Genomic DNA, 25,302 nt, shown 5'->3' on the forward strand with positions numbered 1-25,302 from the left:
CCAATACATTTAAATACGTGGTTGATGCTAACATACTTTGATATGCCAAAATCCTTCTCAGACCTATTATGCAAGGATAGCACTCTAAACAGGGGAAGCTTGTGCATTGTCTGCAATTTACAAGCTTAACTCCAGAAAAGTCTTTATTATTTTTATAACCACTAGAAAAAACAAGTGTTTCAACACAACACTATTGCAAATGACATAGGTGATTGTTTACCACAGATACAGTGAAAAAATGTTGATGAAGGTGATGTTTTGTTTTGTTTTGTTTTGTTTTTTTCTTGAGCTACAATACATGACAGGCTAAACAACCAGTTAATTGTCTTTCAGGTGAAGTATAAATCAGGCACAAATCTAGCATATTGCTCACAAGGCTACTGATACACAAATATATAGGGTTTCATATTTTCAGAAACAGCCTCCTTCAGATTTTCACTGAAGTTTTAAATCAATTTTGAAAATTTATTTTGGGGCCCAAATCCAAACTAAGGTCTAAAATGGGATACTGGAAGATTATTAAATTAAAAACAGAGAGCCTGAACATGGTGGCTGCCAACATGCGAAGGTCTGGAGCTCCCTAGCCATCTGTGGTTTTGCCACTTGCCCATTCTTCTGGCACCTACCTCTAGTTCCATCTTTTGTACACAGAAGCCTGTTCAACTCTGAGCAGAGGAGATGGTAAGAGATGGGAAATCGGTACAGAGTATTACTCTATAACCCACTGGATCTCATGTAGCTTACTGCTTTGAACATATGTCTAAGAACTAAGAAGCAGCAATTTAATTCTTTTCCAGTTTAATGGAATTCAGATCCTCTCTCCTGACTATGCCATTTTAGACACATAGTTTTTCTCAGTAATTTCTAAGAAGTCTGACTAGGAAATTTGGTATGATTTAGCATCCATGAGTCTAAAATGTAGTTATTACTTTCCCTGCTTTATAGCGTATATGTTGTAATTGTGTTTAGCTTCAAGTTTCTGGATTCATTGGGAGTTTATTGAAAATTGTATATGGCAGTGTTACATCACAGCATGAACATGGCCTCTCATAAGTGTGTAAGCTAGATATTAATTGCATGTCCATATATTAGTCTCGGGGCTGAGAAGAAATGCGCCTGTTACAAAAGACCACCGATGACAGAAGAACTGGTGATTTTTAATGTCTGGATTACTTCTGAATACATATAACCTCTATACCCTTTAGATACTTGCACAGTAACAAATGAAGCAGTAGTAGACTTGTAATTTTCAGGCAGTTACAGAACCTCTTGGGAATCTTGAGTAGTAAAACAACTAGGAAAGGAGACAAGTTGAAAAGTTGACAGTCTGTCTAAATGTTCACTTCAGTAGATGACACATCGGTGCTTAAATGGCTGGTGTTTTGTTTAATTAGGATCAAATGTATTTGGCATGATAAAAAGGTTGTTAGTTTCAAATACATAAAATAACTTCTGAGGCTGCAAGAACGAAAGTGTAAGGAGTATTTTGGTGCTTATTAAGCATCTGTGAGTGTTTTTAAAATTTAGAACTTTCTATTATAAGAAATGGAGGTTAACAGAGAAAGAATATTAAAAGGCATCAGTCCTTCGTAACTGGTGCATACTTGACACAGTCAAAATTGAAAAAAAATGTTGTTTGCTGAGATATTATATTGCATAACCTTTTAAGGAGAAAATGCAGATATTCAGAGATTTTTTGAAAAAAAAGATACTGATTAATGACAGAGGTGGGTTTATGTTTATTTACTTGCAAGAATTATGATTCCTTAACAGACATGCACTATAGTGATGCATTTTTTGGAGCTGTTATTGAGAAATAACTTCTCTGAGGTCATGACCGTATTTTCCTTCCCTTGTGGCCAAGTATACATTTAGTAAGCTGCACTAATATGGGATGTCTACTTTAACTCTGGGATTATATAAAATTCTGGTGGAAAAAAGTCCACCACTTCTAAAAACCCTTCCATATCTTTAACTTCATTTAGGAATAAGGTATGAGACACTATTTTGGAATGGAAACATGGTCAAAAAATTATGAATAATGAAATGTTAAAGCTTCTTTGTAGTATGTTAATTGTCAGAACGCATAAATTGATACATATATCTTCTGCAGTTTCTGTGATTTGTCTAAGTGACCGCCTATTTACTAGATCTTAGAGAACCATTTTACCCATATAAAATGTTTCTCATTTTGCTCTTTTTTTTTCCCCCAACCTGTCTCTTGAAAAGTTACAGCACAGAAAAAAAGTTTCCCAGTTGTACAAATTGGTAATTGTTTCAGTTTTCCAAATGTTTAGTTGTTCTTGCTGTTTCTTATAGTGGTATACTCTTTTGGTGTGGACGGAAGGAGTAGATGCAGTCGTTAATACAGAAATGGGCTACCTGCACATTATGATCACAAAGGTTGCATGGTGATGATAGTGGTAGAGTTCTATCTTATGAAAGCCTTTGGGTTGTACTGTTTGAAATGAGCTAGCAAAGTAATTTTAATAAAATGTTAATATTTCCTGGGATTGAAACAGAAAAAAAATGAAAAAAACAAAAACCACCCCATCCCCAAAAAATAGAGGAGGGAGGATGGACTGTTATCACTAATACACATCATTTATAGGAGGTATGAAAGAGTCTGTGCCTCTCTATTTGAAACAACAGAAAGCAATTATCAAGCATAAAGAAATATTACTTTGTGTTCTTAGTTTTTTTTGGCCTGTAATTTGTAACACTATCCTAAACCCCAAGTACTTGAAGTGCTGCATACTGCTCTATATACATTCTTTCCTTGGGAAGACTGCAATGTTTATTGCAGCTCAGGATGTTGCATACCTAAAGCTGATGTAAAAGACCTGGCATATTCCACAAATCCATAGTGGGTATACATTTGTGTATCCACTTTCTGGATGATTATTTACTTTAAATCATACCATATTGATTGTTCTGCTCAGTTTAACATTGCTTTTATAATTAATTTATTGCTTCGCTAATTTATTTTTTCGCAAAGCAAAATCCAAATCAAAACGAATCGTAAGAAAGTTGTTGCTTGCCCTTGATATGGGAACTTCAGGGCTACATAAAACTGCAATTTGATTCTGCCAGCTGAGTAAACATGGCATTTGCATGCTGCAGGATATTAAGACTATAAACCAATGTTATTTATATTATGATACTTAGCCTATTGTGCAGAAAAGCATCAAAGTGCATGTAGAAGTTTGTGTTGATAATCAGAACATTAAAGTGAGAAAAGGAGCTACTAGCTCTTTTGATGCATTAACTGGACCAAAAAAAAAGAAGAGCTTGTGCTTGTTTCAGGCCATATTTTATACTAAGGAAACTGGCAGGAAGCCAATATAATCACAGTGTATCTCAGCGAGCAGATTCTCGTAAAAATAAAGAGACAAAATGCCTTCCTGTATTAACTGATGAGTAAGTAATATTGCCTCCGGTTGGAATGCTCATGTAAAAATGTTGTGCATTTAATTATGGATGTTTAGTATCTATACCTTAAAGATTTATTTTACCATTTCTCTACAGCTTCTATTGCATCAACCTGTAACGATCCTGGGACACCACAGAATGGTACTAGATACGGAGACAGCCGAGAGCCTGGAGACACTACAACCTTTCAATGTGACCCTGGCTATCAACTTCAAGGACAGGCTAAAATTACATGTGTGCAACTGAATAACCGATTCTTTTGGCAACCTGATCCTCCTACATGCATAGGTAATAAGATGAAATGTTAGTCTCTTTTAAAGATTAATACAGATCAGATTTCTTATTCAACTAGTGGGCATATGATGCTCATGCTGTAGTGACGCTCTTTGTAGAACCCAGTTATTTCATACTTACGGTTACCAATAGCCCCATCCTCAAGATTAACACTATTTTTGGATGGAATTTTCTCACTCTATTCTATTCTTTAAACTTCATACAAGGTTAAAATGAAAAAAGTCTAACAGAAATGATTAAATGGAAGCAGTAATTTGGATAAAAAGATTTCTCGCTGAAATGGTCTCGTTAGCTTGGTCTTCCGTGTAATAATTTGGTTACATAAACTGCAATCCGGTATTTATTCTGGAAAAATTCTGATGTATTTCTATAACAGCAGGAGAGAGTGGGAGCTGTTCTTTCTTTGAAGCAAGTTTTGATTCTTGGTTCCATAGTCCTATATGGCATAAAGGTTTCTCTGAGGTCAGTAGACTAATGATTACAGGCTTAGAAATCTTGCTGGAATGTAATTTAAGGTCATGAATGTAGCTCTTGTAACATTAGAGTTAATCAACATCTGTGAAAATTTATCTGCTAGGTACACCAATTTTTTAAATCTTTAGGATTTTTTGCCTATTGATATATAATTAAATGAAGACTTACTTTTATGATCCTAAAACCCAGATGCAATATATTTTAATAGCACTGGAATAAACATAATGCTGTATCTTTCTACAAGCCATTTTAGAGTGGCTCTTTCCAAAACAGCAAATCTCCAAACAACTGCAGTCTGTCTTTCACTGAAGTGTTTACAGATACCTCAAAATTACTAGAAAGGATTCAAGGTAATGCAGGACACTTTCTCTAAATCCATATCATCTAGCAGAATTAGAACAGCATATAATCTCAATATTGTCTTCTGGATACCTTGTGTGCAATATATAAATTTCAGTGTGGATTTGTTTACTAAAGACACTCAGATTATTCAGAAATTAAAATATTTACATAAAAATAAAGAATGAAATGTATGTAGTGTCTAAAGGTCTAGAAGATTCATACTCTTTTTGTAAATAGCAATGATAATCACTCTGTATTTCTTCACACTCTAATAAAAAAACCCAAAGAATCCTCCAAAGAACAGCAAAAACTAGCAGGAAATTAAGTACAAAAGAAAGAAAGAAAGAAAGAAGGAAATAAAGGAAAAGTACAGCTTTTTTGTGGGACAAAAAGTATATTCATATTGTTATTCTTACGTATACTCAAGGAGACATTGAAAGGAAAAGCAGATTAAAGAAGCACTGTACACATGACAATATTAGAAACTGTAAGGATTCTGTAAATCCATTATGTGTATTTTAAAAATTTTCATAAAGTCCTTATTTCAGTATGCTGACTTATAAATGAAAAATTATTTACATTTAATAACTGTACTGTTCGGTACTCTGAAGGTTGTGTGACTTCCATTCCTGATTAATGTTTTTTGCTCCATTTGTACTTCATAGCTTTGATCATGGTTATCACAGGCAGAATCATCAGCAAACATAAGCACACATGTTGTTTCAAAAACATGTGAAACATTTCCTGGAACCAGTATTCATGTATGAAACCAAAAAGAAAAGAAAGTTAAAGAAAACAAAACAAAAACAAAACAAAACAAAAAACCCACAACCAAAAAAAAAAGAAAACCCAAACCACCACCAAAAAAACACAGAAAAAAATGCACCCTGGAACAAAAATAATTACTAAAATACCCAAACTACAGATACAAAACTCTCCAGATACATAGATATGCTATATTTTTAAATAAACAAATAAGTAATGGAGGGGAAAATCATATTTAGTTTGTTACCATAAATACCATAAGGGAAATGTCTTCATTAGGGTTAGGTGTGTTGTTTCCAAGCAAATTTTTTTGCTCTCACTTTAGTTCATTATTTTGAATTTTCTTAGAATCATAGAATGGTTTGGGTTGGAAAGGACCTTAAGATCATCTAGTTCCAACCCTCCTGCCATGAGCAGGGACACCTTGCACTAAACTATGTCATCCAAGGCTCTGTCCAGCCTGGCCTTGAACACTGCCAGGGATGGAGCATTCACAACTTCCTTGGGCAACCCATTCCAGTGCCTCACCACCGTCTCTGTGAAGAACTTCTTCCTTATATCTCATCTAAGCTTCCCCTGTTTAAGTTTAAAGCCATTACCCCTTGTCCTACCACTAGAGTCCCTAATGAAGAGTCCCTCCCCAACATCCTTATAGGCCCCCTTCAGATATTGGAAGGCTGCTATGAGGTCTCCACGCAATCTTCTCTTCTCCAACCTCAACTTTCTCAGCCTGTCTTCATATGGGAGGCGCTTCAGCCCTCTAATCATCCTCGTGACCCTCCTCTGGACTTGCTCCAACAGCTCCATGTCCTTTTTATGTTGAGGACACCCACATAAAAAGCTTTTGAGTGAAACTAAACCGTAAGATGTTTTCTGTCAGTGCATCTGATATAGTCAAACCACTAATGAGCATTCAGTCCATTGGACCAGGCTAGAAATGGCCCTTAGTACCAACTGTTTTGCCTACAGATGTGTTCCTGTCAGTCTGTGTGGCTCGATAATATAAAAGCAGTCTGTGTTTACTGCTGTACTTTCTAGTTAGACTTCTATGAGATTACAGTGTTTGGAAGTTGGATTCCTTATCTGTTTCAAAGTAATGTTTAATTTATTGTAACTAAAGGAATATATTGGATTTTTTTATTTGGGTAGTACATTTACTGAGTGAATCAAACTATCTTGTGTTACTTCTACAGTCAGAAAAACCCTGCATACAGAATCCTGCTATTGAGCTTTCCCAGTTCTTAAAGTACTTCCGCTACATAAGAAATACTTCAGCTTTCTAGAGATGGGATTAAGTAACAGTAAGAATATTCAGGATCTTAAGGTCCTTTCCAACCCTAACTATTCTGTGATTCTATGACTTCCTATTTAACTTCATATTTTTATTTCTTTAGAAAGACCTTTGATTAGGCTTCTTTTGGACATGCACAGAGCTGACTTTTTGTAAGGAAAATACAAAAATGTGTGCTAGCTGGAAGTGGGTAAAAGCAGAATTCAATTTACTCTTATTTAACAGCTAATATGTGCTTGTGAATTTAACAAGTGACCATATTCGTATTTCTTTTTACATTGTGACAGCTGCATGTGGAGGAAACCTGACAGGCCCAGCAGGAGTTATTTTATCACCTAACTATCCACAGCCTTATCCTCCTGGGAAAGAATGTGACTGGAGAATAAAAGTAAACCCTGACTTTGTCATTGCCTTGATATTCAAAAGGTACCATTTCTAGATGAATGCCTCTGTTTAGAAGGATTTTAAATGTCATGTCTAAAAATGGCATCATTTATCACTTCTTAAAGCTTCTAATTTTATTTTCTGGCTAGGTACTGGAATGTAGTTCTAATGTGTGCTATGTCATTGCTTAAAAATAACATAAAACTATATAGTTATATGGCACTTTTGATATCAAATACATTCCTGAGCAATGAAAATTTCTATGACCTGTGAAATATCTTTGAAAAACAATAATTTGAGAAATGCTTGATTTACATTGTTGTACGTTATAGCGGAGACTTGAACAGTAGTGGAAACTCTGTCTGTAACTCAGTTCTTAAAGGTTTTTACAAACACAGGCTAAATACGCTTTGCTTGGAAAGCATAGATCAGGGGAAAAAAATGGCCTGCTTAGTCAAGAGGTAGAAGACATCTAGATAATATTTTCATAATTTGAAAAAAAAAAAGTTATATTTACTCAATGCGCTCCATCATCAAACTGTATTTGTTGCATAAATTTTTAACACATATTTAAGTTCAGGGATATAGTCATATTCTTGCATTCAGTTTATCATTTCTATTAGAATCAGGCCTATCTTGCTTGCTGTATCTGTGGATGCAAATGCAGATTTTTTTCTCCTTTAGATTCTCTATCCGAAGTGTGATTTTTCACCTAACAATAGCAACATTGCTGTTGATTTCAGTGAGATGGTGATAATTTTGATTCTTTTAGGAAGAGATGATATGTTCATATTTTTGTTGTGTAATATTTGCACAAAAAAAAAAAAAACACCACCAAAACAACAAAATTGAAACTCCAACAGTTTCTTTTGTTGACTGATTGAAATGTGGTTTTTAATAAAATACCTATACACAAGAAATTAAAGAATCAAAGCCTAAGGTACTTGGAATTGTATAGTCAGGAATATGATAATTCTGTACTTCTAGTGTTTGATCAAATAGTGTTAAGAGATGAGAATAGTTCCCCGCTCTTGACGATATCACGATAGGTAAGGTAAGCAGCATATTTCTGTGGACTGCCTACATAATCAGCTTAAAGGCTTTATTTCAAGTTAGAAAAAATAAATTTGTAGCTACTCAGTATTCGGTTTCTTTGTGAATTCTATTTTAAGGAATACAAGTATAAGCACTATAATGAAATTTGCAGTTTATGTTATACTTCCAGTACATGTTATAGATAATTGCAGTCCACTAATACACACTGGACTGCCAAAATCTTTTTCTAAATTTGATTTTCTGTGCTAGAAGTTCTTAAATTCTCCAGAAAGATATCTTCCTTAGAAATCTGAAAGAAAGAGTTATGCTATTGCTTCCCAGGTTTCTGGCACTACCTTACAACTGTCTGATGTTGGATAATATTCTTGGAAACTCACCATCTTCTTACTGATGGAGATATAGAGCTTTTTAAGGTGTAGATTATGGGGTTGTTTATCTTGTAAATTCTTTTAGAAAACTGAAAAAAAAAATACAAAAAGGGAAATTGGAATGCAAATTAAGAAGGAGGGGAAAACCGATACTGCTACCTCTGTACTTACGGGCATAAAAAGCAAAATGAAAAACTTTTATTTATTTTTTAATAAGTGTAGTATTTTTAGTATAAATATACATAAGAGTTATATTTAATGAAAAATGTGCAAATACATGCTGGCAACTTTGTAATAGAGAAGTGAGATAGTTTTACAAATATATTAATGTTAGAACACAATCAAATAAATGCATTATTGCAAACCTCCTCTGATTTATATGAAATGTCAGTGCGCAAATAACTACATCTTTGCAATCCTTTCTAACTTCCTTGATTTTTAGAGTAGAATAGAGTAGAATAGAACAGAGTATTTCAGGTGGAAAGAACCCACAACAATCATCTAGTCCAACTGCCTGGCCAATTCAGGGGTAACCAAAAGTTAAAGCATGTTATTAAGGGCATTGTCTGAGTGCCTCTTAAACACTGACAGGCTTGGGACATCAGCAGCCTCTCCAGGAAGCCTCTTTCAGTGTCTGACCACCCTCTCAGTAAAGAAATGCTTCCTAATGTCCAATCTAAACCTTCCTTGTTGCAGCTTTGAACCATTCCCATGTATCCTACCACTAGATACCAGTGAGAACTGCTCAGCAGCTCCCTCTGCACTTCCTCTCCTCAGGAAGCTGTAGATAGCAATGATGCTGTGTTTAATGCACTTCAGGGTGCAGTTTGTCCTCCTGGCTGGCAGGGCTTACTGCTATTTTGTATTGAGCCTGCTACTGACCAGCACCACAGATCCCTTTCTGCAGAGCTGCTCTCCAGCCTCTCCTCTCCCAGTTTATACTTCTGCCAGCATTACTCTGTACCAGGTGCAGAATCTGCCATTTGGACTTGTTAAATTTCATCCCATTTAGATCCCTCTGCAGGGCATCTTACTGATCGATAGAGTCAACAGCACTTCCCAGTTTGGTATCATCAGGAAACTTGGTAGTGATGCCTTCAGCTTTTATATCCTGAGTGTTGATGAATATACTGAGTAGAACTGGCCCTAGAATTGAACCCCAAGGAACACAGCTGGTAAGCGATCACCAGGTAGATGTAGCCCCATTCACTACAACCCTTTGAAGTTTGTGCTTCAGCCAGTTTTTCACCCAGTGCACTGTTAATCTGCTCATCTCACAGTTGGACAACTTATCCAGAAGTATGTAGTGAGGGATGGTATCAAAAGCCTTACTAAAATCCAGAAAAAAACTACATTCACCACCTTCCCTTCATCCACTGGGTGGGCAACTTTATTGTAGAAGGATATCAACTTAGTTAAACAAGATTTTCCCTTTGTGAACCCATGTTGACTGTACCTGATGACGGCATTATTCTTTAAATGCTTTCAATAGTACCCAGTATAATCTTCTCTATAATTTTCCAGGAATATTTTCAATGTGACATGGTTCACTAAGATTATATTATAAAGATCACACGTATGTGCCATCACTTGATTTAAAGGCTCCAAACTCCATTCATTTTAGTTTATAGGTTCCTCAGTACAACAGCCTTAAAAAAAAAAAAAACAAACAAACAAACAAACAAAAAAGTAAAAAAAGGTCTGTAGTTCCTTGGGCCTTCCCTCACACCCTTCATATAAATTGCCATAACATTGGCTAGCTTCTAGTCAGCAGGGACCTCCCCACAGACTCCCAAGAGCTTTGGTATATCAAGAGGTGTAATGTTTCTTTGACATCTACAAAATCTACTTTCTTAACATAGCATTTTCTGTTCATCTAACGTTTTTCATTCTTAGACATTACGCTACAGTATACTTGTATGTGTGTATATATATACGTGTATATACATGTGAGTATATATTTATATGTATATGTGTATATAAAGGTGTGTATATACATATATTTACACACACATATATGTGTATATAAACACATATATATACACATGTATATGCACATACATATATGTGCGGATATATGTGTATATATGTATATATACACATATACACATATATATACACACACATATATACACACACATATATATATTATACCTGTATTATTCTCAAGGAAGGAAAGCGCTTTGAGAAAATAGCAGTGCCTGCATAGGATAAGGCTGTGGGCTGAGAATAGAGAGATGCGCTATATTTTGTCAAATTTGTGTAGGCTACAGAAAGATTGAAAACCATTGCCCTGTGCAATTTACTTTTCCTTGGTTTTGGTCTTTAGACTGCTATTTCTTTCAACTTATCTAACTCTCAAGGAAAAATTCTCTGTCTTAGCAAAAGTTTCAAAACATTTTTCTGGTATCTCTTACCTCTTGAAAATAGGGCATGAAATATTATTCATTACACAAAGCCATTTTCATTTGACATTACATGACTTGGAAAAGTTTGTGTTTAGCAGTGCTAACTGATAGGATAGAAAGAAAAACAGCTGAGCACCACACTAGCAAAAAAGCCAATTTTTTTTTCTTTTTTTTTTTTTTTTTTTTTTGGAAAAAAAACAAAGACAAATAGAAAGAAAAAAAAATCCTGGCACTTGACTGAGTCTTTGGCTGATTTTTTTTTTTTGTTTTAAATGTAGGTTTACTTGTACTTTCTTTAGTTGTCCTAGTGTGTCCTTTTATCTAGCTCTGTGTAAGTTTCTCATGTAAATGCCTGTGTGTTTATCTTTATATTGCCTCAGAACTCACCTCAATTAAATTCTTCTGAAAGACATTCCACTGATCTTCATTATTACTTTGTATAGAGATATAAATGTCATAAAATATGGCATAGCATAGATGGTTTAGTGAGAAGAATAATAATGTTACACTTTATCATAATTCGTTGATATAATTTGGGTATGAACAGAGGCAAGTTCCAGGATGGTGGTCTTTCCATTTGAAAGCGTCTTACATCTAAAATGGTAAATTTATATTTGTAATGGGTGGACTTAATATCATCCGTTTAGCCAGGTAAAAGCTTGACTTTTAATTTAAATTGTTTGTCTGGGTCATTCCTGTGATCACTGGTAAGAAGCAGCCTTTCTACAGCAGGTGATTAATTTCATCTTGAGAAAGGTTTTAAGATCATTGGGAGGATATGCTGCTTTTTCACTGACTGTAAACAGAGCCTGAAAGACGGCTGGATAGTAGATCTTTTGGAAAAGTGAAGGTTTTCAAATCAGTTGAAAGTTAGTAAATTTTCACTGTGGATCATATTTTAAAAGACTTTTATTTCTGGAGAAGAAAATGTGTTAGGCAGAAGATTGGCAGCCACAGTCACAGTAGTGTTTAATTCATGAAAAAGAAATGAAGACTTAATTATCTTTTTCCTTTATTTTCAGTTTCAATATGGAACCCAGTTACGATTTTCTACATATTTATGAAGGGGAAGATTCCAACAGTCCTCTAATTGGCAGTTTTCAAGGCTCACAGGCTCCTGAAAGAATAGAGAGCAGTGGTAGCAGCCTGTTTCTGGCTTTTCGCAGTGATGCTTCTGTTGGAATGTCAGGATTTGCCATTGACTATAAAGGTACTGTTTGCACCGTGATCAATAGAAACATAAAGGGAAGGAATTGTTATTTAGTATATATTGAGACTCAAATCTGTTTACTTCTAGATGAACTCATACTGAACTGCCAAATACCTCTTTGCATTGGTACAGGTTTTAAAAACTATTTTCTGTAAATGTGTGGAGGAACGCAGAATTCCTCTTTCATGAAAACTCTTTCACATCACTTATGCACATTTTCATCTTCCAGAAAAAAAAGTAGAGATAGAAGATGCACATCAAAAGTAGCATTAGGAAAAGACTTGTAGAATAATGGAATTGTCTCACCCAATTAGAATACATGACTGCTGCAGCTTCTTGCTGATATGTAACAATAGATTTTCCTTTCCACTTTTTTGTTGAATATGCATACCTATTTTTTAATAACTACTGCTGGACAATAGTTGCATTTTCTGGGGGAACCTATTACTAGCCAGAGAATGGCTTATGCTGACTGTTTATTAAAGATAAATGTTTCAAATGCAGGTTCCTTTTCTGGTCACAGATGCTGTCTCCAATTTAATTTTCATCTCTGCTGAGATTTATCAAGCTGTGAGCTGCTACCTCAGCTTCTTATTCTTGATAATGGAAGCAAACCACATTGGTGTACGTCTGATACGTGTGCCTCTATACAACTGAAAGTTAAATGAAATAATAAAAAAAAGTATATGTGCAAAGCAGTATATTTTAAAAAGTTATTATTTTCAATAGACAGTACATTAAGTACAATAAGGGCAGTACAATAAGGTAGTACAATAACTACATTATTGAACATTTATATAAAATGTATAGAATCATGGAATGGTTAGGGTTAAAAGAGACATTAAGGATCATCTTGTTCCAACCCCCTGCCATGGGCATGGACACCTTCCACTAGACCAGGTTTCTCAAAGCCCCATACAGCGTGGCCTTGAACACTGCCAGGGATGGGGCAGCCACAGATTCTCCCAGAAATGTGTTCCAGTGTCTCACCACCCACACAATAAAGAATTTCTTCTTCATATCTGATCTAAATCTCCCCTCTGTCTGTTTAAAACCATTCCGCCTTATCCTATCCCTACCTGCTCTTGTAAAAACTCCCTCTCCAGATTTCTTGTAGACCCCCTTTAGGTACTAGAAGGCTGCTCTAAGGTGGAGTCTCACAAGAGTGGAGTAGAGGTTGAGAATCCACTCATTCAACCTGCTGGTCACGCTCCTTTTGATGCAGCCCAGGATATGGTTGGCTTTCTGGGCTGCAAGTGCACACTGCTGGCTCTCATGAAGCTTCTTGTCAACCAACACCCCCAAGTCTCTTCCGGGGGCTGTTCTCAATCCATTCTCTACCCAGCCTGTAGTTGTGCTACCACTGCTGGGGTAGATGGTGCAGACCTCCCAGCCAGAGCTGCAGCCTTGGCTCTCAACAGAGTGCCATTTCTGCCTTGAGGGTCAGATAGGATGAGTGTCCTTGACCTGTGCAGATGGCCACAGAACATGCCTGGTTCCTGGGTTATGTTGACTTGAAGTCCTGCTCGGCTTGTGGAATGCCCTTCCTTCAAAGAGCAACCTCCTGTGTGAACTGTGCAAACTGCCATGCCAGGTCCTGGTTGACACACCATGCTGGGTGTGCCTGTCCCAGCACTCCTGGTCGCTCATGCTCCCTAGGCCTGCCTTTTGTGGGAGTGGTGGATGGCCATTGTTACCCTTAGCACCATGCTTGCCTCGTCAGCCACTCTCGTTTGTGCAAGCTGACAGCTCCTGGTGGGTCTCCGCGTTCCCCTGGTTTTGCCTGGCTCAGGAAACCCTCCCCATGCACCACAATCCTCCACTCTGCTGCAGAACCTGCCTGCACCAAAGCTGATGGCCTTGGCAATGTTTACATTTGTGATTATGGATATCTAGTTTTGCTCTCCGATAATACTCCTTGAGTATTTCATTAAAATATGTACTTTATTAACATAAAACAAGGAAAGGAGGCATGCTGTAAACGTGAGTTTGACTCTGGAATTTTTTAATAAAAATTTTTTGCCTCCTATAATGAACTTTTTTAGGTGCATCCTTCTCATAAAGAGTTCACATATTTTGCAAAATATTATTTATAGGAAGAATATTGCACAGTATTTTCTGAAATGGTTCTGAATTGTTTTCAAGCCTTATGTGGGCAAAAGTATTGCATAGTTATCGGCAGTGTAGTAATACTAATGTTTTGTTCTCAGTTACAATATTCTGTTCATAAATCCTTCCTATTTGATGATCATCTCAGTTGTGTTCTTGAAAAAAAGTAATTTCTAATATGAATTGTTTGTCCCAACCCATCTTGATATTTGAACTTGCCAAAGATGAATGAAATCCTAGCCTTGTTAACATCAGTGCGTATACTCAGTTTGACTTAAAGATATCATACCTGTTAGCTCATGCCAGAAAATAACTACTGCCTTTTTTTTTTTTTTTTGGTCAGCCTTCAAGCTCCAGTTGTTATTAAATCTTAAATATGAAGCATAAAGGGACAACAAATTTTTAATGTTTAAATTATTCCATAATATGGCAACTTTCTAAACAGAAGTTACTGAGTGCTGATCATGATACTTGGTAAAAAAACGTGTTAAGTGGTGAACTCTAGAAATGTTAGTTCTTCTGTTACACTACTAAGCTTCACTGGAGTCATTCAGCTTTTGGAGAGTTCTACTAACAAAAGGTAGGAAGAAGATGCTGTTGGTTAGATCCTCTCAGTATAATTTCCTTGGCCAGATAACCAATCTGTTGCAAACTTCCATGACCTTGTAGTAAGCATACAGAAACAAAAAAAAGATTTTAATAAATTGTTGAAAAATATAAACTGACTGGGAAAAAACACTGGTAATTTTGCAATTTTGAGCTCTTCTATTTTAATTGAAAGTGTATATGGATTTACTTTAATTCATTTTAACAGAAAAGCCACGGGAAGCTTGTTTTGATCCTGGAAACATCATGAATGGGACAAGAATTGGAACAGACTTTAAGCTTGGTTCAACCATTACGTACCAGTGTGATTCTGGATATAAGATTATGGATCCTTCAACTATAACATGTGTAATTGGTGCAGATGGAAAGCCAGCGTGGAACCGAGCATTGCCATCTTGTAATGGTATGTACTGTTTTCTTACCATTTTCCTTGTCCCTCCAGTGAATCCAGAATTTCTGGGTCTCTGAGGCTGTTTATACTATTTCTATGCATGTATCTTGCATTAAAAACCACCTCAAGCTAAAAAATAAAAATTACCAGTTTTTGACTATAGCTTATTCACTAACGTATTGTTTTAACTATTTCAAAATAGATTTTGAAATCAACACATATTATGTTCATAATAATAATTATAATTTAATAATAAGTTCCTGTGGTTTCCCCTTTACATCAATTTTAGTGAAAGGCTTCTGATCTGTGTAAGAATCCATATAAAATAGACTAAATAATAATTATGAAGTATTACTGACTTATCAATTTTTTCTTTTTATTCTCTTTGTATTACCAGTTGCCAATTTATTGTTTCTTAGATTGCAAGCAGGGGCAGTCCTTTAAACAAAATGGAGCTTCAGTATATGACTGATTTATAATAAAAGGGATTGATCTGTACTCCCACATAGACTCAAGATGTTTTCAGGTATTACATTCCTAGTGGTAGTAATTCAGAATGGCATTTTAGAAGTAGCAACTTAAACTATGCATATGGTGTTTCAGTTGTGCTCAGGCAAGGACTGGGGACTGGATGTGGGTTGTTCAACTCAAATAGTTAGACTATTTCCAGCATGATTTTTGTCCAGACCATATAGCACTCTTTAAAATTTGTTAGGCACAGTGCAGGAGTAAGCATAGGACAGAGGCTGTTCTCTCTGAGCCTTCACTCCCTGCCTGAATTATAAGTGCTGGTTTAAAGTTCTGTTTCTGACTTCCTCCTGAATGGTCCTCAAATCTACACTGTAATTAGCTGATCTCCTGGATGGACCCCTGTACATATCTCTGAAATCGGAAGGGACCTCTGAAGAACACTTAATCCAGCCTTACTCAAGCAGGGTCATCTAAAACAGATTGCCCAGAATTGTGTCTGGTTGGTTTTCAAGTATCTCCATGGATTGGGACTCCACAACCTTTCGGGGCAACCTTTGCTAGTGTTGACTATCTGCACAATCACTGTCTCTTGTTCAGTGAGTGGACACCACTAAGAGTCTGGCTTCTCCCTCTTCTTCTGTTCCTCCCATCAAGTACACTGATAAGATCCCCCAAGCCTTCTATTTCTTAGGCTAAATAGTTCTAGCTGTCAGCATTTGAAAGATGTGCCAGTCTATTAATTACCTTCATGGATCTTCACTGGACTAGCTCCACTAAATCCATGTATTTCTTGTACCAGGGAGCCCAGAACTGAGCACAGTACTCCAAATACAGTCTCAGTAGTGCTGAGTAGAAGGGAAGGATCACCTCCTCGGCTGTTTTGCGAAATAATCTTCCTAACACATGGCCTAAGACACAGATGGCCACATTTGCTGTAAAGGCACGTTGCTTGCTCATGTTCAGCTTGTTGACCACAATTAACAAAAAAACAGAAATTAAGATGGATATTTTTTCTTAGAGGTTGTTGATTTAGTAACTTTATTTTTTGAAAGATTTTAAAGAAAAATAGCAAGTGTTTTTTTCCCTCCATATGGTGAATATTTAGATCACATGAAACAACAGGATGAATGTTTTGCTTATAAAGTGTGCAGAATGCAGTTTTTGCTGTGACATGGCAATAATTTAGCTTTCATAGAAAAAAAATCTGTGGTTCACCTTATAAACTGATAGCTTCTCATCTTATTTTTGTGTCTTTACAGAAATTCAAATTTAAATTTAAAAATCAGCATTTATTTTCTTAATTTTTAAAGGAGAATGAATATCCTCTTAAATAATTTGCTATTAAAATTGTACCTTTTATTATAACAGTTTATAAAATATGAAATAAAGAATTAGGGGAAATGTTCTTTTTAATCCTCTATTTTTTACACCCAGGAATAAAGATCTAGAACAGGCAGACAGATATATATTAAAATAATAGCTGTATTTTAACAAAATAGACATCAATATCTGACACTGAGTTCATTCTGAGGATCATCAATAGATAATTAAAAATCTAAAATTTTGCAGGAGATCATTTTTCAACATAAATCACTTAGTACTTTATTGACAGTGACTAATACAGGCAAGTTTCATTTGATTTGCTAGGATTGCTCTATATTTATACAACACAAATGCTGAAACAAGGGTTAGAGCATAAATTAGTTAGCCATAACCCTGAGATGAAATTTTAATTTTCTGTCTCAGTAGTTATAATTCATATTCCAAGATGACAATTAATGTGATATCTATTCTAAATAATACTGGGAGTCTAAAGAAGCAGAAAGATTAGGTATCTTGACATTTGAATAAGTGCTTGTGAAAGTATTTTAAGTCCATTTACCTAGTATGGTTTACTGTGTGTTCCATTTTAAACCACACACTCGTATGACTTCAGTTTATGTGTGGAGGCTTTTTATTGTATCATTTAAATGATACATGATTATTGCTACACTTGTGTCTCTAATACAGAGTAAACCTAGAAAAAAATACTTACCTCTTTAATAAAATAGTCTTGAATTTTGAGAAAGGACAAAAGTCTCAAATTGTGGGTTATAATGGAACCGCAGGTTGCTGAATCTGCACAAGCTTTTTGGATCCTTGTGAATCTTAGTTTACCATAGTACTGTAATGAAGGCTGTGTCAAAGATCAGAGGAAGTAAAGCATCCTTTTTGTCACAGGACACAGTTTTGAGTAAAATTGAGACACTAGTAATTTAAAGTAAAAGAACAATGATGTGAGTGGAAAGTCTAAATATAGGTATGAAATACATATAAAACAGACACATAATTTGAAGGGTAGGGTTCATATTGGAGTCCAGAACCAAAATACGCTGAGGCTCACTGTTTTGTTGTCACATAAAACCCTCTTCAAATATACAGCTTAACTCAATCAAAATGCAAAATACCAAACAAAAAAGCTCATGATGCAATTTTAACACAATATCCTGAGTTTATATTTCATCATTTATACTGATAGCTAATTGCCTCTTTTTGAACTTCTTTAGAATATTGTATGAGTAAGCATTACAAATTTTGAAGCGTGATTACCGTATAGTGAACACTACAAATGTCTGAAAGTGATGCACTTGCTTAGTTCTTTAAGTCAATTATCCTAATTAAGTGAATTAATTCAACTTTATTTCTTTGTGGTGTAGTTTTTATTGTGGGTTGGGTTGTGGGGTTTTTTTAGGGTAGCATTTTAGAATCAGACATGATGAAAACAAATTTCAGTTTTAGCTAGGTAACAGCCAACAACTGCCAGTAGGTATATTCTGAAATGCTAATGGAACATTTCAGGCATACTATTTTCATTATTAATTTACATCTTCTGAAAAAGTTGGCTTTGCTCACTAAAACAAACATTACTTATAGTCAAAACTGAGAGATATGTTTAGGATATGTTTGACGGCCACAGCACTGTACTGGTAAATTTTACAGCCTTAATCTGTGAGAGAACTTTTCTTGCACCTTTATTGCCTTAAGCACTCACAGGCTTTCCTTACAGAGTGGATATACTACAAAGATGTTATCATAGATATTATCAAAGATATACCTGAAACTAGTAAAACACATTTTAGAAGGGAACGTTTTTACAACTCTGTAACTTTTGTGTTTGTTTTAAGTTAAGCATAAGTGATACATTTTTGTTCAAGTGAAATGTTCATAACTTGAGAATTTCACCTGGTAATTGGGAAATGATAGACTTTGTGGCTTAGTCTCTGGTCTCCTCAAAGCAAGAAGAGAAGAAACGTAGATTTGAAATTCATGGCATTCATGATTCCTTGTGATATTTGAGCTTCACCTCAGCCAGATAATCCTGTTCAGCCTACGGATAGATTAAACTTCTCATCTTCTATTATTACATTGTATTTTGAATAATTCATACAAGCAGCTAAGAGAAGACACAGATTTGTAGTATTAATTGCTACCTGCGTAAGGCAGTTAAACTTTTAGAGGTATTTCAAATGTCATTTTAAAGCCCAATTGCTGTCAGGGAGCAGAAAGAGCAGGTCTGCCCCACAAGGGCAGATGAGCCAGGAGCCAAGGATGACCAAAGAACAGGCTTACCTTCACTCATTACTTCCAGCACATGAGCCAGGTGAGCAGAGCCAGGAGCTGGTAGCAGGGTCCTTTGGTAGCTCCAGACCAACAAGCTTCAGAGCTACTTTCCAGGCAGTTGTTAGAATTGTTTAGATTATGCAATGATCTTCTCCTTGCTTAAAAACAAAAGTAATGTGATTATGTTTTGGTTTTTTTTTTTTTTTTTTTAGCAATTTAATTTATCTATTTGTCAGGGGTTTTTTTAAAATACTTTCATTATTGGCTTCTTGGGTAAAATGGCATTGTACAGCTATCTTTTATTCTTGTAAAATCTGTAGTTTTTAGTAGTGTTTAATGTAATAATTTGGGAAAAAAAGCACTGGATTGCATATAACTAATGTAATTATTATAAGACATTTTAATGAAGAATTTGATAGGAAGCAAACCTTTCCATTAGTTCTCAAAAGCTGAGAAGAGTAACAGCAATACTTTATTTTCAGTATATAGAAAATAAGTATTTGCATATTTTCTTATATTGAGTATTTATCCAACACAAGGAGATATTTTAACTTAAAAATAGCCACTCCTTATGTTAGCTATTTCTGAAAAAGCACATCACTTTCATCCACTCCCTGCTTTGGTTTTTCTTGAGAAATCCTGGAGACACAGACTTCCTGTGCTGTAATGCTTTCACTTATATTTGGTAAATCCTGCTGTCCCCTAGCACGCCATGTTCATTGCTGATACGTGGGAAGAACATATGCATTGCTTACTTTTTTCTTATGATACAGGCAGAACTGCTGCTTACCTAATGCCTGACTAGTCTTGAAGGTTGGGCTTCCACTGTCCTTAAGTATTGCTTCTGATTTCTGTAGCTGTAAAGAGCTTGGGTTTATATACATATAGGTCCAAAGATTTTTTTATATTTATAAACTATATGGTCTTTTGATAATCACCTAGGAAGTTATAAAAAGCAAAGAAATACATTCACATACAGAATCCATGCATACGTTCACAAAGCAGAATGCATGGCATTCTGTGCAGGGTACTGTTAGCATAGCTACGTATTCTTGAGGTCTAAGATAACTGTCTTGGCCTGTTTATTTATACAGTACCTTTTTCTTTTTCTGATGTTGTTTTGTTGTTGTTTTTTTTTTACAAGGATATATAGATGGAGTAACTTATTCAAATTAAAAAAACCCCAAACAACAATAAACAAAACAAAACCTAATTCTGTGTTTGGAGTTTCTTTCAATTAAATTATTTATATTTCCTGTCCTGTATGAATAATTGTAGTCACATAAGACTCTGATGTCTTCTAATTTTATGGAAATTTTAATTAAAAAAATATCCTGAGAAAGACCATTAAATACATCATTATAGGAAAACCAAACAAAAGCAAAAGTACTAAACTGTCACTTTGTAATCTGTAGGTTTTCATTTTAAGGCTACACCAATATAAAAACCAATTCATATAACACATTTCTGTTCTGATTCCAGCACCATGTGGCGGGCAGTATACTGGATCAGAAGGAGTTGTTTTATCACCAAGTTATCCTCATAATTACACTGCTGGACAGACTTGCCATTATTCAATAACTGTACCTAAAGAATTTGGTAAGAATTTCTTCTACTGATCTATCAATAAATAATCATTGTTCTACTGTTCAAGTGTCCTTCGTGTGTAACAGTGACCTTAGATTTTTAATTTATTACAAATTGCTTATAAAAAATAAATGAATTCTTGACACAGAAATTGATTCTAGGGTTTTGACCTTTTACTTCTCCCTAGAGTAATCAATAGACTTCAGCTAATCTATCTGTGTCTGCTATCCAAGCATATCCTGAATACTTCCATTGATTGCATCATTCATCATCATAGGATAATCATTCATTGAACCTTTCTACAAAGTAAAATCAGTTCTCAAAGAATGAGCATCAAGAGTTCTGTCACGTTTTAACTTTACATCACATTTAACAAGGACAGTTTTACATAAAAGTACCAGCAATGTTTGTGAAAAATCAGAAAGCTAATTAATTTCAAACAAAACTCTAATTCAAGTCCAGACAACTAGCAGTAAGATCTATTTTACCACTTATTTACCAGAAGACTGAATGCAAAACAATTTAGTACGTTTCGTACTTTCTCTACGCAATAAAACGTGTAAGGACTCAGCGTTTTTTTCACTGAGGTTTGGGGATCAAAGAACATTACAATAACTTTACTTCTAGCTGATAATAGCTTGCACAAAGGGTGCTGTTGCAGCAATGAAGACTAACTGCAACTGGGCTGCATTAGCAAGCATTAGTAGCCCTCAGGTTGAGAGAAGGTGCTTTTTCCCTCTTCATAGCCTTCATGAAGTAGCATCTACTAACTACGTCTATAGTTTTGTGCTTCCAAATTACAAAGCACAGAATGTTAAAATAGAACAAGCCCAACAGAGCCAGCAAGATGATTAGGAGGCTGAAGCACAGCACAAGGAAAAGTTGAAGGAAGTTCAACCTGGAGAAAATAAGTGAAGGAGGACCCTTCCTTCTGGAAGTATGCAGTTAGAGGACAAGTGGCCGTAGTCACAAGTTGTAGCACAATAAATTCCAACTGGACATAAGGAAAACATGCTTAACCATGATGGTGATTAAGTACAGGTACCTTGAAGAAGAATTTTTGCCAGTTTTCAATAATTGCTCAGAAAAAGACTTGAGCATCCTAATATAACTTCAAAGCTAGCCATGCTTTTAAAAATCAGTATGTTGGATTATGCAGTTGGTTTAAACAAAGAAAAGAAAAAAAAGAACTTGGCAAAAAGTTGGAAAATACAGTCTGTACAGAAATTGTGCTGCATTGAAGGCCCACGGTTTGCATACAGAATCTGGAATAGGTGTCATTTTAAAACAAGTTCCTTCCGAGACAATAAAATATGGCTGGATAGAATGCATAATATTTTTATTGACTTGATTTTACTGGTTTCTTACTTCATGCTTCTATTGCTATCTGATATTTGAATTCAGTGAACCATTTGATATTTACTAGTGAGACATTGTATAATTAAATGGGTTTTTTTGTTACAACGCTTTACTTACAGCTGAGGTGTGAATTACATATAGCAATATGTTAAACCTGTGAATACATTGATACCTTTAATGTTTGATAAGTGTTTATATTCTTTCTCATAAAGTAAGTACCAAAACAAAGTTACAAAAATTTCCAAATCAATAAGTTTCAAACTTACTCAGATTAAAGCTGGATAAGCAGCTAACCATTTGTGTCTACAGATGCTCCTTAGTAGTTGCTAAGGTTGGTAATGAAATTTGGGTTAAAACTTTCCCTTTTAGATACTCCATTTTCTTATTCTCATAGGTACCTATGCAATAAGGAAGAAGACTGGAAAGCGCACTTTTGGGGAAAGAGCGATTTAATCATCATCTTCTTTTTAATTAAAAATAAGGAAACTATTATTACTTATGTTTAATGTAGCTGTTTTACCATGGTAGACAATAAATTAACATGGAAAGGATTCATGCAGAAATCCACTGGCAATTAAGACAAGCGAAAAATGTGTCATTAAATTTGTTTTTAAAGATTAGGTTCTTGTTTTATCTTCTCCCTTTTTGCAGTTGTATTTGGACAGTTTGCCTATTTTCAGACAGCTTTGAATGATGTAGCAGAATTATTTGATGGAGAAAACTCTCAGGCTAGACTTCTTAGTTCACTGTCTGGATCCCACTCAGGTAAGTAATAAAGAAAAGAATTATGCATTTCTTATACAGCTCAGTATGGAAAAAGTAAATTAAAAGAACGTTATGAATTTCATTTGGAAATATAATAATAACGTCATTGTAACAGGATGTCAAGGGAAATGGAACACCATTTGAATCAAGACATTCTTTTGGAGCATGGTTTAGGCAAGACCTGATTACTGGGATGAGGACAGGAATAATTGAAGGAAATTCCCAGATCTTTATGCAAGAGGGTAGATTGGAAGGTACAGCTATCTCCTCTGTCCCTAAACTCTGTGAACTACACATCCACATTTTCTGAATGTCTAATTAGAAAGTTAGTAATGTAATACATGGTATGTGATCATGTATTTTATTGAAACAACTACATAAAATGAGTCATAGCTCTGCTAGCTCTCATTTCAGTTTTAGTCTTGAAATGGTAAACATCACATGAAGATTCTCTGTGGCGTTTTTCAAATAGTTTTAATTGTTCCACGTGTTTCATGAGGTAAGCTAAAGCTCTCAGTCACAAGAGGTTTATTGGAGCTCTAGTTCCAACAGCAGCAGTATATGTCAGAAAGTTTAAGTTGTTGAATCATTAAGTCTTATTCAGACAAGTTTTCAAACATCCAGTGGCAAATTTAATTTTAGAAACTGTTATTTATGTTTTCTTTAACTACAGAAGATAGTAGAAAACAGTGTATTTTAACACTATATTTGATTATTTACTGAGGAGTTGCATATTTAATTTATTTTCTGGTTTTGTTTGTAGGAGAGACACTGCCTTTGGCTACATCGAATCAAATTCTTCTGCGATTCAGTGCTAAGAGTGGGGCCTCAGCCAGGGGGTTCCACTTTGTTTACCAAGGTAAACATGTCTGCTTTTGGTCGAAGACACTGGTGCCAGTCTCACACAGTGATTATTTTTAGGTTTTCTTGGGTCTTAAAGTATTTCTTTAAACAAGGGTGTAGTCTTAATCTTTTTCCAGGCATAAGGACTTCTCCTGATGACAGCCTGTCTTCATAATGGCAGTTGTCTCTGGTGAATCCTATCTGGCCCCATCGGATTGAATGTGTCCAACCTCTCTCAGTAGTCTCTTTTGTTGCTCCCTAACTGCTGAGTGTCATGTTCCTCCTCAGGCTGTAGAAGTACATAATTGGGACCGTGAAGGCAAAGCAAAAAAGGCATTTAATATTTAAGTATTTTCTGCAGCATTTGTTAGTAGGTTGTCCACTCCGTCCATCCTCTCTGCCGCAATGCATCAACATACCCATGTATATTTTTAACTTCCTTTTATAATTAGCATATCTGTAGACTTTTTCCCTAATGTGCTTTTCTAGTTTTTGCTCCAGTTGGACTTGGACTTTCCTTATTTTTGTTTCTAAGTAACTGAGCGATACTGTCATACTCCTGATTTATAACGTGTCCTTGGCTCCATTTGTGCTATGTCCCCTTTTGTGTTTATATTGTTTGAAAATCTCGTGGTCTAGTCCTGCAGGCTTTCTGCCAAAATTTCCAGTCTTCCTTCACAATGGGATAATTTGTTCCAAGGCTCTCAAATCTCTTAAAGAAAAAAAAAAAAAAAAAAATATCACCAGTATCCTTGCCCTCCATGCCTGTTCCTTAGGAGAGTCTATCTACGAAATTAATGACTCTGACAAAATCCACTCACCTTAATTCCAATCTTCTGCCAGTTCCTCAGCTTCATAATCTTGCAGTCCTTGCAGCCCAAGCTGGCATCTGTATCCACATCCACAAACAGCTCTTCCCTGTTGGTGAGCAGGTAGCCAGGTTGTAGCTACTTGATTTAATTATCTCGTAGAATTCTCTATTAAATCTAGCCAGTGTTTTGCTTGACTAAAATGAGAGGGGACTTGTTTTATAAAGCTGTTTTCTCAACGCAGTCACTACTGCATTCAGTTTTGAGCAAAAGGAGATACACATCTTTATTGAGTTAAATGTACATTGCTAGACTGCTATGGACCAGAGGAGGAACATATTTGATTTCTGTTAAAAGCCAGATTTCTCTGAGATGGAAGCAAAAACATGCCACATGTATATTGGTTAATGAGTTAGTGGTATTCAATAAGCTCTATCATTCTGAGATTTTTCTTTCTTCTCTTGGAGCATGTGATCATACGTCCAGTAACTGCGTGCTTGCTAGCCTTTTAAATACTCCGGAGAATAACATCCATTCTCAAACTGAACACAGTAATCTGGCCTGCGAAGTCAATCATTTTATTTATCATCCTCTGTTCCAGGTTGACCTTCTTCCCTGTTCACTTTTTCACTGGGCTGCTTCCAGTTTTGTTTCACAGTGCTATGAAACATTTAGTAAATGATGGAGAATAATTACTATAGAAAATTGAATGTTTCTGTGATACAGCTTGAGAAGTCT

At 35.5% G+C, this 25,302-nt stretch overlaps 1 protein-coding gene across 1 annotated transcript in view; it reads left to right on the forward strand.

Moving 5' to 3' along the window:
* Nucleotides 1–25,302, forward strand: part of LOC104410230 (CUB and sushi domain-containing protein 1-like) — a gene marked incomplete at both ends in the record, with an annotated part of 119,333 nt that overhangs the window by 59,423 nt on the left and 34,608 nt on the right. The window contains 7 exons of the mRNA XM_010020338.1: nt 3,529–3,720; nt 6,886–7,024; nt 11,837–12,024; nt 14,948–15,142; nt 20,684–20,800; nt 22,799–22,912; nt 23,676–23,771. Coding sequence (XP_010018640.1) covers nt 3,529–3,720; nt 6,886–7,024; nt 11,837–12,024; nt 14,948–15,142; nt 20,684–20,800; nt 22,799–22,912; nt 23,676–23,771 — 1,041 coding nt within the window. The remainder of the gene's footprint in view (nt 1–3,528; nt 3,721–6,885; nt 7,025–11,836; nt 12,025–14,947; nt 15,143–20,683; nt 20,801–22,798; nt 22,913–23,675; nt 23,772–25,302) is intronic.

The sequence above is a fragment of the Nestor notabilis genome, unplaced genomic scaffold, assembly GCF_000696875.1.
Source record: "Nestor notabilis isolate BGI_N333 unplaced genomic scaffold, ASM69687v1 scaffold3578, whole genome shotgun sequence".
In the NCBI taxonomy this organism is placed as follows: domain Eukaryota; kingdom Metazoa; phylum Chordata; class Aves; order Psittaciformes; family Psittacidae; genus Nestor; species Nestor notabilis.